The sequence below is a fragment of the Pan paniscus genome, chromosome 3 (assembly GCF_029289425.2).
Source record: "Pan paniscus chromosome 3, NHGRI_mPanPan1-v2.0_pri, whole genome shotgun sequence".
Lineage (NCBI taxonomy): Eukaryota > Metazoa > Chordata > Mammalia > Primates > Hominidae > Pan > Pan paniscus.
Window position 1 is genome coordinate 117,848,041 of NC_073252.2, and position 16,479 is coordinate 117,864,519.

Here is a 16,479-nt window from a genome sequence, read left to right on the forward strand (position 1 = left end):
ACATTTAAAATTATGTATGTGACTCGTATATTTTTATTGGACAGTATTTGTCTACAGTGTGGGGTATAGAGAATGACATGTTTTAACAAGCATTCCAAGTGATTCTGATGCAAGTTCTTAGACCAGTCTCTAAAAAACAAGATACTGTGATGGATATTTTAGCCTGCAGGGCTAGTAAGTTGAGTGTCTGAAATAAATGGATGCCAGAGAGGTTGAATAAGAAGAGATACTTTAGGAAAAGACATTTTGAAACAAGGACTGAGTTGATGATTGATAATGGAAGAATGAAGCGGTAGTTCAGATAAATCTGAGGTGCCACATCTGCAATACAGGGTAGTATTTGATCCACATTATGGTAGAAAGAGCTGCCCAAACTCTGAACTCGTACTAGTTCTTATTTATCAAAGTAACACCCAAGATTCTAAAAGCTTTGGAGGGACTTCTTCCACATTAACTTTTGGGAACTTGATTTGCCATTGACCGCATCTTATCAAATACATGCACACTTATCTTTACAGAATGTTTCAAAACTTGTTTTCAGTTACTTTAGCTTACTTTTCTTTATAATTCAATGAAATCTTTTTAATGTGTATTATTTAGGGGAAGCCTATTTGGACAGGGAGAAGAATAAATTAAGACTTTTTTCTGAAGAAAATTCAAGCAGAATGCATAACCAAACAAACTCATATTAGTAAAAGAGATAAGGTGTGTCATAAACAGCCCTTTATTTCATATTAGGGTGCTAAAAATAGAAACAATTTTCTAAAGCTAAAATCAAATAAAATTTTAGGATGAAAGTGACTTAATTAATGATTAGTTGAACAACCTTAAAGATATGGAAACTGAGGTCCAGAATGGCTATACAGTTTGTCTAAGATTCAGTATCTTGACAGTGGTATAGTTAGTAGACAATCTAGGGTTTCTGACTTAGTCTCCTTTTAAATTATATCCATCTGAAGACATTCTGAAAAATGTTCTTTTTCAAAGGTTATTTTGAAAAAAACAACGGATTTTAGGCTAAGGATTTTTACTCAATAACCTATACACATAACTTGTCAAAAAAATGGCAGTTATTTAATACGAACCATAATTTTATGTAGATACACAAATACTTACAACTGCCACAAGGTGGCACCGTATGCATGCGAAATACTACCTTTTAATACCAATAGTACATGTGAATGTGCTTTAGTTCAAGGAAAAATGAATTTGTTATTTTCTAAGGTATTAATATGTGTGGAATACTTCAGAATGACATGTGGAATCATAATGTATTACAAAACTGGTATCCTTTTTTGTTTGTTTGGTTTTTGAGACAGAGTCTTGTTCTGTCGCCCAGGCTGCAGTGCAGTGGCATGATCTCGACTCGCTGCAACCTCTGCCTCCCAGGTTCAAGCAATTCTCCTGCCTCGGACTCCCAAGTAGCTGAGACTACAGGCACGTGCCACCATGCCCGGCCAGTTTTTGTATTTTTAGTAGAGACGGGGTTTCACTATGTTGGCCAGGCTGGTCTCCAACTCCTGACCTTGTCATCCACCCGACTTGGCCTCCCAAAATGCTGGGATTACAAGTGTGAGCCACCATGCCTGGCCCAGAACTGGTATCCTTTTAAACATTTAATATCCTCTTAAGCATTTAGTATAGATGCACACACACACACATACTGAAAGCATACATACACAGGTTGAGCATCCCTAATCTGAAAATCTGAAATCTGACATGCTGTAAAATCTGAAATGTTTTGAGCACTGACATAATGCTCATAGGAAATGCACATTGGAGCATTTCAAATTTTGGATACTAAATCAGTAAGTATATATAATGCAAATATTCCCAAATCCGAAAAAATCCAAACTCAGAAACACTTCTGGTCCCAAGCATTTCAGATAAAAGGGTACTTATCCTGTGTGAAGTTTTATGTATATGTGTATATATGTGTGTGTGTGTGTGTGTGTGTGTGTGTGTGTGTATGTGTGTACACATACACCATTTAATTTGCTTCTTACTTAGAAAACATTTTTTAAAGTATATTATTATTCTTATAAACTTACAGAGTTTTTTTTTAATCAAATAGAAGTTATTTTATTCCTAAGGCCAACATCTTGAAACAGAGCAGTTTCTTTTAAATTTTATAAAACAGTAAGGGATACTTATTTTTATGATAATTTTAATAAGAACAAATTTTGAAAAAATATTTTTGCCCATATATATTTGATTATGTCAGTTTGAGAATTTGCTTTTTTAAAAAATCTTTCATAAAACTTAGAGTTATTCTGTTTGTTGTATCATACAGATTATTTTTCATTTTATGTGAGGGCAATAATTAAATCTGTAATTTTCTACTTTGATTACTTAGGGTTTATTTTGTAGATTTTTTTCATGGGCCTAAGAATTAAATTGCATAATCTACATCTCCTAAAGTCCCCTCCTCTCCCATACTTTTCTCCTAAGGCCTCTTTGATTTGGGTTTGCATGCTCAAAAAAATAGCACCACAAATTTGATTAATAACATTTTATCAACAAGCCATGGCTTAATAAAGTCAACAGGTATGTCTCCATACTGGCAGAATTCATAATTTTTAATGATCCAGTTGCATATATAGGCTATTAAGATTTTAGCTGTAGTAAAAAATACTAAATATTATTGAAAAAATAATAATTCCATAAGGTCTTGTTATGAAAATTACAGGTAGTTTTTTTTTCCAGAAAGCGGTACCATGTTATAGTATGATTTTATTTTGATATTATAATTTTATTTTGTCAGTGGTATGTAGTCACTTAGTCTTCTCATAGCTCAATCACATGTAGAGAAAGAATTTGAAAGGTAGATGATAATTTATTAATATGTGATCTTCAGAGACTGAATATATATGTGGGCCATATATATGTTGAATATATATGGAATATATATTATATAGACTGTGTGTATGTGTATATGTATAAATATATATGAAACCTGGGTGCAATCAACTGGATTTGACAGCACAAAATATTTTAAAATATAATTGAAATTCAAAACAGCTCAGAATAGTTGCAGATATGGAAACTGGCAACACAAAACCTTTGTGAAGCAATAATAAACCACAGTCCTATTAAAATGAATACAAATAAATTTAATGAGTTAAATGATTTTATAATTACTTACGAAATTTGGTCAGACATTTTATGCCTGTAGTAAATTTTCGCTGGTTTCTTCTAAATACATTGTATGTAGGATTATTTTTATTATTGCTTAATATGTAAATATTGGTGAATTCTGCTAAATCTTTCAACTCATAATAAAACTAAGGTGTTCTTTGAGTAAGTAGGAAAATATTTCTTAAAGAGTTCCATACATAAAATAAATAGACTACAAATTGGGGTCTTTCTTGAATATTTGTCAATACCATTTTATAAGACATTTGTAGGTTGAAAAAGCTTTCTGAAAGCATGAAAAATCACTTTATATTTGTTTATATTTTTCTATTTAGATAAACTCAGCTTTTTTGACTGGAACAGTTTTCTCATAACTTGCCTTGTGTTTATAGCTCATTCAAACAATAAGGTAGTCAAGCCATATTTATCAGGTTTCAGATCAGTCATGCACATTAATTCCATTATTTGTGGTGAACTTTTCAATTTATAAATTGAATATGACTTTTTAAAAATTCTTGAATAATGTACCCTTTTAACATCAGCCAACAAAAACAAAAAGGCTTACTGCATTGAGAGCTTTTGGTTTAAACTTGGAGATCAAGTGGATTAAAAATAAATGGTGTCTTTCATGATTGCTTAATCCTAATATGGTTGCAAATACAGATTCTAACTTTTTGCACTCAGGTAGATGGCAATTCTCTGTTTTAAGGATCTTTCTTAATCTGTGTTACAACATCATCAAAATAAAAGAAAATTTGAAGTTTTATTTAATTAAGAATATTTCCAAGAGTATACTTGTAGACTATAGTATGAGAAACAATAGATCATAGCATTTAGTTATTTTAAAATGTATCCACAGAATTTTGAGGTTTAAATGTAAGGTGTGGTTATTAATTTGTATAGTTAGACGATAAGATAGGCTCTTTTTGTTTTTGGAATTTTACATTAAGATTCATTAATTTTGAGCTATTTTAAGAATAATAAGATTCTTATTGAGTTAGTCTACATTGAAATAAGAAGAAATTATAACACTTAACTCCCAAAAGCAGCCAAAAGTACTCATAACATAGAAGATGAACATCTTCGGGACATTGTAGGTGTAGCATTGCACACTTACAATGCTTGCCTGCCTGACTTAGGAAAAAGATCAGGAGTGTGGGAAAGGCAGGTCATAGTTCTACTTACGCCCCAGGTACACTTGCCTGTACCTCCTGGGAGACTGGAACTTGTAGGGAGATTATTTGAAGCAATCTGGAAATGTGAATGCACCTTTCTCTTCTCTTTCTCAAAGGTCTTGTTTTCCAAAATAGTGTGTACTATCAGTAACAGAAAAAGTTATGAATATACTTACGTAAATGTTGGTTATTTATCTCTAAATTATAAACATTTTCCACAGTGTTAGGTATAGCATATGTGTTTAAATCATACCAGTTGTTCGAAATTAAGAAAGATGAGAAATACTTTTAAAATAATTCTTTTTATATTATTAGAAAATAAATTATTTTTACTTTCACTAAATATATTAATAATCATATTAAGATTTTTGCAGTGAATATGTTTCATTGCTTTTAAAAATCGTGGTTTAATTATTTTTGAAAGAGTGGTTTACAAGTCTAATAATTCAGCTTATTTTAATAGTTTTTTTGTTTGTTTTGGGGGGTTTGTGTTTTTTGGCCAGCAGAGCTAAAAGAGATACACCACAAAGATATGAAGGTCCAAATGGAAGAAAGTACATTGTTGACTTCTTATTCTTTTTATTTACCTGTATTAGCAATTATGCAAAGTTTTTGTTGAAAAGGGATTATTAAATTTCAATTTAATGGTACCAATTAGGTGTTCTTACAAGCTGGTTAAAAAGTGACATATGATATTTTAATAATTTTAATGAGTGTGTTCAAAAACAATGGTTTAAGCAGTTTTTTAACCCTTTTTTAAAAAAAAATATCAAAACAATACCTTCCTATTAGTTTGGGAACTAATTAAATGCATTGTTTGACCTTTTAGTTAGTTTTGGAACTAATTTGTAATTTAGAAAAATTATAGTTTAGAGAACTCTGTTTCCAAACTTTTCAATTGTACAGATGAGACTTTTTAAAAAAATAGTTTATCCAGGCCAGGTGCGGTGGCTCATGCCTGTAATCCCAGCACTTTGGGAGGCTGAGAAGGGCGGATGACGAGGTCAGGAGATTGAGACCATCCTGGCTAACACAGTGAAACCCTGTAAAAAAAAAAAATACAAAAAATTAGCCGGGTGTGGTGGCAGGCACCTGTAGTCCCAGCTACTCAGGAGGCTGAGGCAGGAGAATGGCATGAACCCGGGAGCTGGAGCTTGCAGTGAGCTGAGATCGTGCCACTGCATTCCAACCTGGGTGACAGAGCGAGACTCCATCTCAAAAAAAAAAAAGTTTATTCAAACGTGCTCCTTCCATAACATGAGTGTCTTTTGAAAAACGGAATGGAAGAATGTTAATTTTTCTGAAGTTCTTGTTAGCACAGTACTGCAAAGAGAAAGAGCCAGTAAATCTGGCACAGCTGACTTGCATTTCCTCAGGGTACCAATCATAGCCTATGACTCCCTTTTTTTTCTAAATTTTTAAAACTGACATATAATAATTGTACATATTTACAGGGTGCATAGTGATGTTGTGGTCTATACAATGTATAGTGATCAGAACAGGGTAATCAGCCTATCTATCATCTTAAACATTTATAATTTCTTTGTGTTTCAAACATTCAATATCCCCATTCTAGCTATTTTAAACTATTATTAACTATAGTCATCCTACAAGTGCTGTAGAACACTAGAACTTACTCTTACCTAGCTGTAATTTTGTTTCCTTTAACAAATCTCTCTGTCCTCTCTTTCCGCCTACCCTTCCCAGCCTCTAGTATTCTCTGTTGTACTTTTTACTTCTGTGGGATCAACTTTTTTAACTTCCACATATGATTAAGAACGTGACCTTCTGACATGGAGACTGTGTGAGTGTGCAATGTCAGTCCATTTTTTGAAATCCACTTTTTTAGTAAAGCTTATTTTCCTAGGTTAAAACATAAATTAAATAGAAGTTGTAACATTCCTTCCTATACTCCCAAAAGGATTGTTTTTTGCATATATTCCACTTTGGAAGCCACTGATTTTGAGGATGTTTGCAGAAACCTTATTGATTAGGGGATGAGGCACCTGAGTTGGGAATAGTAGTGTTCCGTGCTTGTCCTCTCTTCTAGGTAAATATGGAATAGACCTAATTAGGATGGCTGACCTGCATGCCTATGTGGAAATTTGAAGTATCATTCTTTTTTTTTTTTTTTTTTTTTTTTCTGAGACAGAGTCTTGCTCTTTCACCCAGGCTGGAGCGTGGTGGCACCATCTCAGCTCACTGCAATCATCGCCTCTCAGGTTCAAGTGATCCTTATTCCTCAGCCTCCTGTGTAGCTGGGATTACAAGCATGCACCATCACACCCAGCTAATTTTTGTATTTTTTAATGGAGACAAGGTTTCGATGGTCTTGCACTCCTGGCCTCAAGTGATTCACCCACCTTGACCTCCCAAAGTGCTGGGATTACAAGTGTGAGCCGCCATGCCCGGCGTGAGCTATCATTCTTTATAATGGACTTTGCAGAACAATCCTGTAAGGAAAATACATTCTTATTGGGAAGGAGTGCTCCAGACTCTTGAACCCCATCTATTTACCACTGCCGAAAGCACAGAATAAAAGCCATCTTAGGGGTTTCAACAAATTCTGTCATAGAAGTCCACTTAGATCACATAAAAAAAAAAAACTTTATTACTGGTTGCATAATGAGGGAGTGTCATGGTCTTGTCTAAAAGAAGCAGGAATCTCCAAGCAATCTACCAACAGCAGAGATCACATGCAGATATGTCAAAAAAAGATGTTAGCCTAGTATGTTCCAGAGAAACTTCTTAGAAGCAGACCATCTGGACAATTTAAGAAGAATTATATAGGAGTTATTTTCCTTATCGGTAAAATGGATGTAACAATAGTACTTGTCACATATAATTTTTCTGAGTATTACATGAGATAATTTAAATGAAGCTTTGGCTTAATGCTAATATGTTATTGTTATTGTTTTATTATTATTATTGTTACTGTTGTTGTTAATAAGACAGCTTTTCACCACTTTTCCATGCACCTTTCCTGGGTTGGTACATGTTTAGTTTAGCATAACTAAAGGAGGCTTTAGATAATACAACTTAAGGCACAGATGAGATAGAAACTCTTATAACATATATAATAATGATAGCCAACATTATTAACCACATACTATCTGCCAGGCACATTTCTATGTGCTTTACAAGAATCATTTTATTTAATCCCTCATTAGCTCAAGAGTTAGATACTACTATTACCTGAATTAAGTTACAGAAGGAAGTTGAATAATTTAGCTAAGGTCACCCAGCTAGAAGAACTGGAGTCAAATCCAAGCAATCTAGACGGTACCAGAATATGAATCCTGAAAGCGTCAAAGATCTGACTATATTTTAGATAACTCTAATTTGAGGCAAACTGTAGTGGGTCCTTAATGTTCCTCCATCCTTGCTATGTAACTCCTGAGACCCATTCAGCAATGGAAACCAATGGAGCTGAATGGCTGGAAAGTCACAGAATTGGAACAAGGAAAATAATCCAAAAGTGGAGGAAAAGAGTCCAAAACTGGAGGAAAAGAAACAAGAGGTAGGATCCAGGGTGCAATACTGGCTCATCTGGCTAAGAGTGGATGGCCAAAAGGGGTACCCTGACTAGGGCTGCAAAAACAGGAATTTTAAAAAAATTTTGTGCTTAAAAGATCTTGTCAATTTTCTACTTAAAAGATCTTCAGTGAACTAAGAGGAGGCATTAAACAAATATTCTGGCCAAGGGATAGAATGGCATTTGAAATAGCCTACTGTTTGTCCTGCCAATTTTATTGATAGCTCAGACAAAAGGAAATGAGACTATGCAATACAGCAGGAATGTAAAAAGATGACAAATTTGAGAGACATTTTAAAAGTGTGTTGAGATGTGTTTGGTTGTACTCTGAAGAACAGCCTGGGTTTTGGGGGATCATGGTGGAGCTGTTATACATGGAGATGATACAGATAAGTTTGTGGCATTCGATTCATTTTCCTTCAAGTGGTTTTAGGCCAGGCAAAAAAAAAAATTTTTTTTTGAGGTAATGGCTAATAAAATGACACATTGAGGAAGAAGAGGCAGTGAAGGAAACTCAGAAGAAATGGAAAAGTAGGAGGCAAATTGTGAGAGGAATGTCAGAACCTATTTAGTGAATTTGGATTAGGTAGAAAAATACTATTTTAGTAGTTTAGTAAATAATTCAGCACAAATAAGAATGACTGAGGAAGAGTCACAGATTTTGTACTTGAAAGATTTTTGGTGAACTAAGAGGAGACAATTTGGGTCACACGGTAGGGTATAAAAGTCTTTTACAAGGAGTTTGGAAGTAAGGCTAAGAAGATAGAAGTAAAAGGTTTGCAAGAGAAATGGAGAGTGGAGAAACCACATAAGCAATTGCTGGATCTTGGGAATTTTATGTTTAGGATATTTAGAGGAAAGAGAGCAAAAGAAATATAAATACTGAAGTTGAAAGTTGGAAAGGCCTAACTAATAGAGCCAGACACCTGAGGCCACAGAAAGCAATGGCATCAAGGACCCAAGTAGAGAATAAACAGAAGAGACAATTCCCTCTTAGAAACTGAAAACAAGGAAGAAGGGAGATGTGAGGATGCAGATAAATTCTCATTTTTTCTTGAAATGCAAGTAAAGAATAATCTTTAGCTTCTCAGTGGAGGAGGAGGTGAGATAGGGAAGTGGAGGAAGGGAAAGATAATGTCACATAAGTGAAAAGAGTTGGAAATTTTTTTTTTTTTTTTTTTTTTTTGAGACAGGGTCTTGCTCTGTCGCCTAGGCTAGAGTGTAGTGGCGCGATCTCGGCTCTCTGCAAGCTCCGTCTCCCGAGTTCATGCCATTCTCCTGCCTCAGCCTCCCGAGTAGCTGGGACTAGAGGAGCCCGCCACCACGCCGGGCTAATTTTTTGTATTTTTTAGTAGAGACGGGGTTTCACCGTGTTAGCCAGGATGGTCTCGATCTCCTGACCTCGTGATCCGCCCGCCTTGGCCTCCCAAAGTGCTGGGATTACAGGGGTGAGCCACTGCGCCACGCCAAGAATTGGAAAGATTTTTAAAGCAGCCATTATGAGGAGTGGGATGATAAGTCAATGAAGGAGAAATAAATGGATATTTGTTTTCCTAAATAGATATTTATTGAGTACTATTTATCTTACAGTGCGGTGCTGTATGGATGCAAGAGGAAAAATCTAGCTGGGAATCTAGTTGGGGAATTATTACACAAAAATAGCTGCACATAAGAAGGTACAGGATGAGAAACAAGTGAATGTATGCAGTAATTGCCAAACAAATTCAAAGATAGCAAAAGAAATATTCTTGGAGGATGTAAAACTTGAAGAGTTATAAACATTTTCCACAGTGTTAGGTATAGTATATGTTATAAACATTTTGAAGAGTACTTAGAACTTGAAGAGTGCTTAGAACTTAGGCAGGCAAAGATGGGTGTCAATTAGAGGTTTAACGGAGATGATTAAAGTCCAGTCTGGACCATAAAGTAAAGGTGGGGATAAAAACCTTTATAGGTACAGATGTGTAGAGAGAGGACATCACAGGCACAGAACTTAAAATCTATGGGACAAAATATGGAAGCATCAAATTAGCTCACTTTTCCCCAGGACAGAGTCTTCATGTGATCAGATTACATCTGGGTTCTTTTTCTAGAGAGCCTTGTGTGACAGGCTAAAAGTTTGGACTTTTCTCAGGAGACATTAGAGAGACACTAAAAGTTTTTATAGAATTATATTGGGGACAATATAAAGTTGTGTTTTAGTAACGTTACTGTAGCACAGGTGAAGTACAGATTGGAAAGCTATAGTGACAGTCCAGGTCGAGGCACTTAAGACTTCACTATTTTAATTATCTTCACTATTTAAATTCCAGTAAGTGCTATAATTGCCAGGAAAATCTCTGGTTTTGCCTCATTATCATAGATTCATTAATTTCACCTTTTTATCCATCTTCCATATCTGATGATTTTTAGTCCTTTAATTCTGCCAAATTTTCAGTCTTCTCTTTAGCTCCGGTCCTTTCTTGACCTCCTCTGTTTTTCTGTGCTCTTTTTTTGTATGAACTTTTCCTGTTTTCTGTTCTGAATTTATTCAGAGTAGACCTGCACACTTCAGCTTCACAATAGGGAATTCCAATAAAATGATGATGCTGTGTGTCATTCATTTCCTAATGTTACTGATATATTCCATAATATTTGCTAAGCTTTAATGGTTATTAATGTTTTATGCTATCCTATTACATAAGCTCAATAAGATATTTCTGATTTTTTTTGGTATTATGACTAACCGGTGAGCATATTAAATTCAGTGTGGTTGTATTTGTGAGTGGAAGATAAGGATAGTAGCACTTGTAACCCTATAAGTTTCTTACCATTTTACTAAGTTTTCACTCAATTTTAATTAAATTTGAAAGTCTTTAAAATTAAGGTCAGAAACTTACATATTAGTTTGATCTTGGTGCTTTTCTTAAAATATCAAAATATTAGTGCTTATTTCTATCTGGATAAATTGTTTTTCTATTTAATTATCTATTTCTGCCATCTCTTGTAGTGACTTAGTTTCCAAAAATGGTGAATATTAAAATATATAAGGTGAAAATATATAAGAGATGAAGAATGAATAGAAAGAAATCTTGATTCTGGAATATGGCTATATTTACACAAACATAGTATGTTTCTGAAACCATTTAATCTATAATAACCTTCCTTTAAAAGCATCATTATAGCAGTTTCTTGAAAGTATCTTGAAATTATTTTTATGTTACTTAAAAAAAAGTTACTTTAGGCTTTAGAAAGTAGAAATTCTGAGTAATTAATGCTTAATGCAAATTTTACTGAAGGCAATAAGAAAGCATCAAGTAAAATTGACTTTTTAATTATAAATGAAATATTTTATTAATGATTCAGTCCTGCACTTCTGCTTGAACACTTCTACTTGAAAGTTTTTTCTTCCTTTTTTCCTCAGTGAAAGAGGACAATTGAACTTGGTTTTAACTCAAGAGTTCAAGAAGGGGTGAAAAAAATGAATAGAGGGAAGTCTTCATTCTGGAAAGGGACTCATTTTGAAGTTCAACTAGAACAGGCTGTTTTACAATTTTGAATAGAAAATGGTATCTTCATAATCGTCTTGATTATTTGATTTACAATGTAAAAAAGCATAATGTTTCTTACAGTCCATAAATAACCACTTTTTTCAAGCATGACAGATTAAGTGAAAACAAAGGGAGTGAACAAAAATGGGAGGGGGTCATGAATCTGTATCTGCCCTGAGGAAGAGGGCAGTACTTTTGGGGAGTGCAATTTACATGAGCATCTGGGTCTTTTGTCATGTTTTGGATGGATGACCTGAGTCTGATATATTGGTGAATAGCATTAACAAAGGTCTGGTTGTCAAAGGCTAGGAAGAAAAATGCAATTAGCCACAGCAATGAGGTGATGTCTATGTTTGGGGAAAAAGAACCAATACCTAAATGGCAATGGAAAACACTGGAATGATACCATTAGCAAAAGGCCAGATTTGTGTGTGTGTGTGTGTGTGTGTGTGTGTGTGTGTGTGTGTACCTATTATGTAGTCATCTTCACTCAGTGGGATATGGCAAAAAAACTCATTTCTTTGTCAATGTTTGACTTACGTAATGAGAACAAATATGTATCTGTTACTAAAGAAAAGACCTGGTGAGCTCATGAATTTGTAACTCATAACACACTAATTTCACCAACCTAACATTTGTAATTCTGTTTGTTTCTATTTAAAGAAAATTAGAATTAAATAAAGAGCATTGGAAGCTGAAAGAAGTTTGCTCTTTTTTCAGTCTCATTTTTTTTTTCCTATAAACCATGCTATCCAGCGTAGAGAACCATATCTAATCTCCCAATTAGGTCAGGCCCCAGGATAATCAATCTCCTTAACAGCAGATGCCTTGTTTTAGCAAATGAATGCTTGATTTCAAAAGAAGTTTTGTGTTGAGAGAAGACTGCAGTTGGCATGGGTGATTAGAACTCTTTTAAACCCTATAAAAAGCTTCTGTAGATTGTTTTATGCCCACACTTTGTGAACTGAAGTAAATGCTGTATATATTTATCTTCAAATGAACATGGTGGGGACTTAATACAGTCTGTGAGAACATCTATATGCATATAAATGGAACTATTTACAGTCTAAAATATTTATGTCCATTTGAATTAAACTATGCTTTTGATAAAATCTAAAATGAATTTATATATTTTGAGTAGGTGCTTTCATGTTTATTCAGTATGCTCCTTAATAACAATAACTTAATTATTACAGTAGCATTGTTTGAACTGAAAATATAATGACAAGTTCATATGATTCTCATATTTGTTGTTTGGATTACCTTTACATTAGTTTATAAGTGCGTTTCTTCCTATCTGATGCCTGTTCTGTTCATACTTGCAATTTGTGTTAATGGGCAGTGAGTGAGATAACTCTGAAACCAGGAAAAAAATATAAAATTAAATGTTATAAACAATGTATATTAAGTCAAAATAATAGATTGACTTTAATTTGCTCGAAACTCATTTGATCTAAGATAAATTGAAATAGAATGAAATAATTTTCAATATAGTATAACTTAAAACAAAAACCCTAAGCCTCAATAAATTATTTTAGATAATCGTTGTTCAGAATCTGATTGCTGGAACTTGTCAGTGATACCTGAATACATAAAACACTTCAGGAGGCTACATAAATACCTATTTCCTTTTTTAGGAGAGCAGATTACATTATCAAAAGCACCAAGTTGAAACATTTGCAAGGTAGGTGAGAAAAAAAGCATTCGTCAGCATATTTTGGATTTTATCATTTTGACTTTATTGCCTATGGTCAGTTCTGCCAGTTTTTGTCTCCTTCTAAAAATTGTTTCAATCTGCTGAATCTATGGAAATTTAATATTTTCCATAGTGAAGGCTGATAAGACATCTGAGGAAGAATTAAAAACAGATGATCTCTAATTTAAGAAACATTTGATGCTAATTACTTCTTACCTTTTCACACAACTTAAATATTGGTTAATATATAGGATTACATTACTTTTTAAGTGAGATTTTAAAGCTAAATTGATAAAGTAGAGATCCAGTGAGATAATTAGATGTTCATACAAGATTTGAAAAATACAGACATTCTTAGTCATACAAAAATACCAAAAAGCATTGTGATAATTCACTTTTTCTTATTCTAATTTGTTACAGCATTTTAATATGGTCAGTAGAATGGCTTCAGCATATTTACAATCTTAAAGTTTTTAACTAGAAAACAGTTTGATGTATAGATCTGTTACTCAGCTACATTTTAGATTTAAAACTTAATTTAATTTTATAGCTAATTTAATTTTATAGCAAATTTAATTGTATACCATGTAAGGCAGTTTACATTTGATTTAATAAAATTAACACAGGCTTTTATGATAGCTTTCTAACTCAGGTATCAGTGATTTTCAGAATGCAGAGATTTTCAAACTGAAATTTTTTTTTATCATGATGCTCTTGTGGCTAAGTTTATACTTGGGTTATTTCTTCTTTACACACACACACACACACACACACACATACACACACACCATAATATGAAAAAATAAAGTCTGAAAGAAAATATACAAATACATTACTATTTTTTGGACAGTGTATAGATTTGAGTGATCTGTAGAACCTTCTTTATTGTATTATACAGGCTTAAATTTTTAATGATTACTTTATAATTTGGTAGAGTATAGCTATTTTCATTTTCAAAAACATATATATGACAATCCCAGTATAGGTGATACATTGTTTTCACAAAAATTTTATAATAAATATTGACAATAATTTTTTCCTATCCTCTTGAATCTGTAAAAACCTGCCAGAGCAAATATCCCGTTCTTTCCTTGGCATTACTAATTTGTTCATGGTATTGATATAAACCACTCAGTGGAAGTTACAGTGTAATAACTGTAAACTGCAAGGGGTATGTTATGCTTAAAGGATCCCAGGAATGATCCAAGACAAACCACAGACATGGTAAACAGAAATTATACCTCTGCAGGATCTTAGGACTCCTCTACACTGTTAACAATTATTGAAGACCCTTGCAAAGAACTTTGTTTATGCAGGTTATGTTGGTATTTATCATATTAGAAATTGAAACAGAAAAATTTAAAAAATATTTACTAAGTCATTTAAAAACAATGAAAACATATTACATGTTAACATACGTAATATAGTTTTTCTGAAACAAAATAAACAGATATGTATGTATACATATATAGCAAGAAGAGTGGCACTGTTTTACATTTTTGTAAATGTCTTTAATATAAGGCTTAATAGAAGACAGCTGAATTCTCTTACCTGCTTCTGCATTCAATTGGATGCAATATGGTATTTTGTTTAAAGTAAAATCTGTCTTTACACAAATATGTAATTATAGAAGGAAGGAGTATTTTAATAACTTTTTCAGTTGATTGTGGATATTCTTTAATATTACAGTGAATCTCAACAAATGATAGTCTGTTACAGATTAGTTGCATTGTGAAATCTGAAACCATATAAATCAACTTTTCAGACTTTTGAACCTAGCCTGTTTCTTAAGGAAGATTTCTGAAAGGTGTCTAACTTTTGCTTTAAAAAAATAAATTGTAATATTTAAATCATAATAAGACAATCTCAAGCACATTCTGAAGGATATTTTAAGTTTACTTTTCATCAAAGTTACTTTATAAAATATTCAAGCACTGCTTAAGTCTCTGATCCTGATTTCTTAATGTTCAGATTAATTGAATTTAAAGTTTATTATTTATTAGATGTTCTAGCTCTTAAAGTCTTTGCTTTGTGACTTTCTGGAGGTAAGTTTTTGTATATTAATTAAGCAGATGTAAACAGCATAGGAAAAAATAAAGGTTTGATTAGTGATTTTTTGGCATGGTGCTCCACTATTCTAGATTTCTGTTAAGTACTAAAGAAAGTAATTTCCAAACAAAACCTTTGCTTGAGCTTGAGAACCGAAATACTGATTTCAAAAAAAAAAAAATTTTTTTTGTTTCAGTGGTAACGGTTTATTACCAGAAACTAAAGCCAAAATACACATTTTATTTTATGACACTCAAATAGTATGTCAGACATTGTTAAAAATAATTTAGAATGTTCTCACGTATTGCTTTTGATGATGTTTCCTTTCTTTAGTAAACATTTGTACAAAGTGTTGCAACAATTAACTGATTATAAGAACTCTGTAAAAATGCCTTTTCTTTCAAAATTGAGGTCTGGTTATTTCCTCTACCAGACCTCTTTTTTGAATGACAAAAACAATGATGTCATTCTTTACTCATAGGTCAAATAGCAGTACTAGAGGCTGTGGCTATCTAGTACATTCAACATCCCAAGGAAACCATCCTTTGCCTTCTGCTACTGTCCCAGAAGAGATCAGGTTCCCCTATTGTGCATTCTCATCTCTGCCACATTGGATTTCCCCTTGTTGCACTCAGTTTGGTTTATAATTATTTATTTGCACAATCAACTGACTAATGTCTGCCTCCCTCATTACATGTAAACTCTAAGAAGGAAGGGTTTGAGCCTGCTCTTTTCACCATCATATATCCAGGACCTAGGACAGTATTTGACACATAATAGGAACTCTGTAATAGTTGCTGAATATCTGAATATAAATGAATACCACTGAGCATTTGATGGACTTTAGATTCTCCAGAATATTTCTCTGCACCTTTTATGAGTTTCTTCATCCTTCTTGAAACTGGCTACTCTGATAAATCTCAGTTCTTGTTGTGTTTTTTCTCACCTCCTTGACTACTTCATTCTTGCCTTCTTTCATGTTTTTTTTTTTTTTTTTTGCTTTAATTTCCAGTTCTTTAAGGAAAGCATGAAGTTCTGTCTTGCCCTTTACATTTATTTTTTACAAACTATCTTTCAATTAGTCATAACCTTTGTGATTCTCAAGTTGAAATCTTGAATGTCTGTCTTTCCCTCAAACTGTGGCTCTGAATCTTTGAGGTATTACCTATATACTTCGACCAGATGTCCATCCTATTAAACTGAATAGGTCCGTGACTAAATTTGTCATTTCCCCTACTAAACCAATAATCTCCTGTGCTTTCCTGTGTGTCCCAGCAGAATTTCTGCTCTTCCTACTTTTGTGTTCCTTTATATTTGCTTTCCCTGAGTCCTATCATGTCTCTCACTCAGGGTCCATGT

At 33.3% G+C, this 16,479-nt stretch overlaps 1 protein-coding gene across 3 annotated transcripts in view; it reads left to right on the forward strand.

The window, feature by feature from the left end:
• The window catches only part of LOC129397626 (uncharacterized), a 591,351-nt gene that overhangs the window by 3,519 nt on the left and 571,353 nt on the right, over positions 1–16,479 (forward strand). For all 3 annotated transcript variants that reach the window (XM_055111788.2, XM_063603884.1, XM_055111790.2), the window contains exon 2: positions 13,013–13,059. In XM_055111788.2, the coding sequence (XP_054967763.2) occupies positions 13,013–13,059 (47 nt within the window). The remainder of the gene's footprint in view (positions 1–13,012; positions 13,060–16,479) is intronic.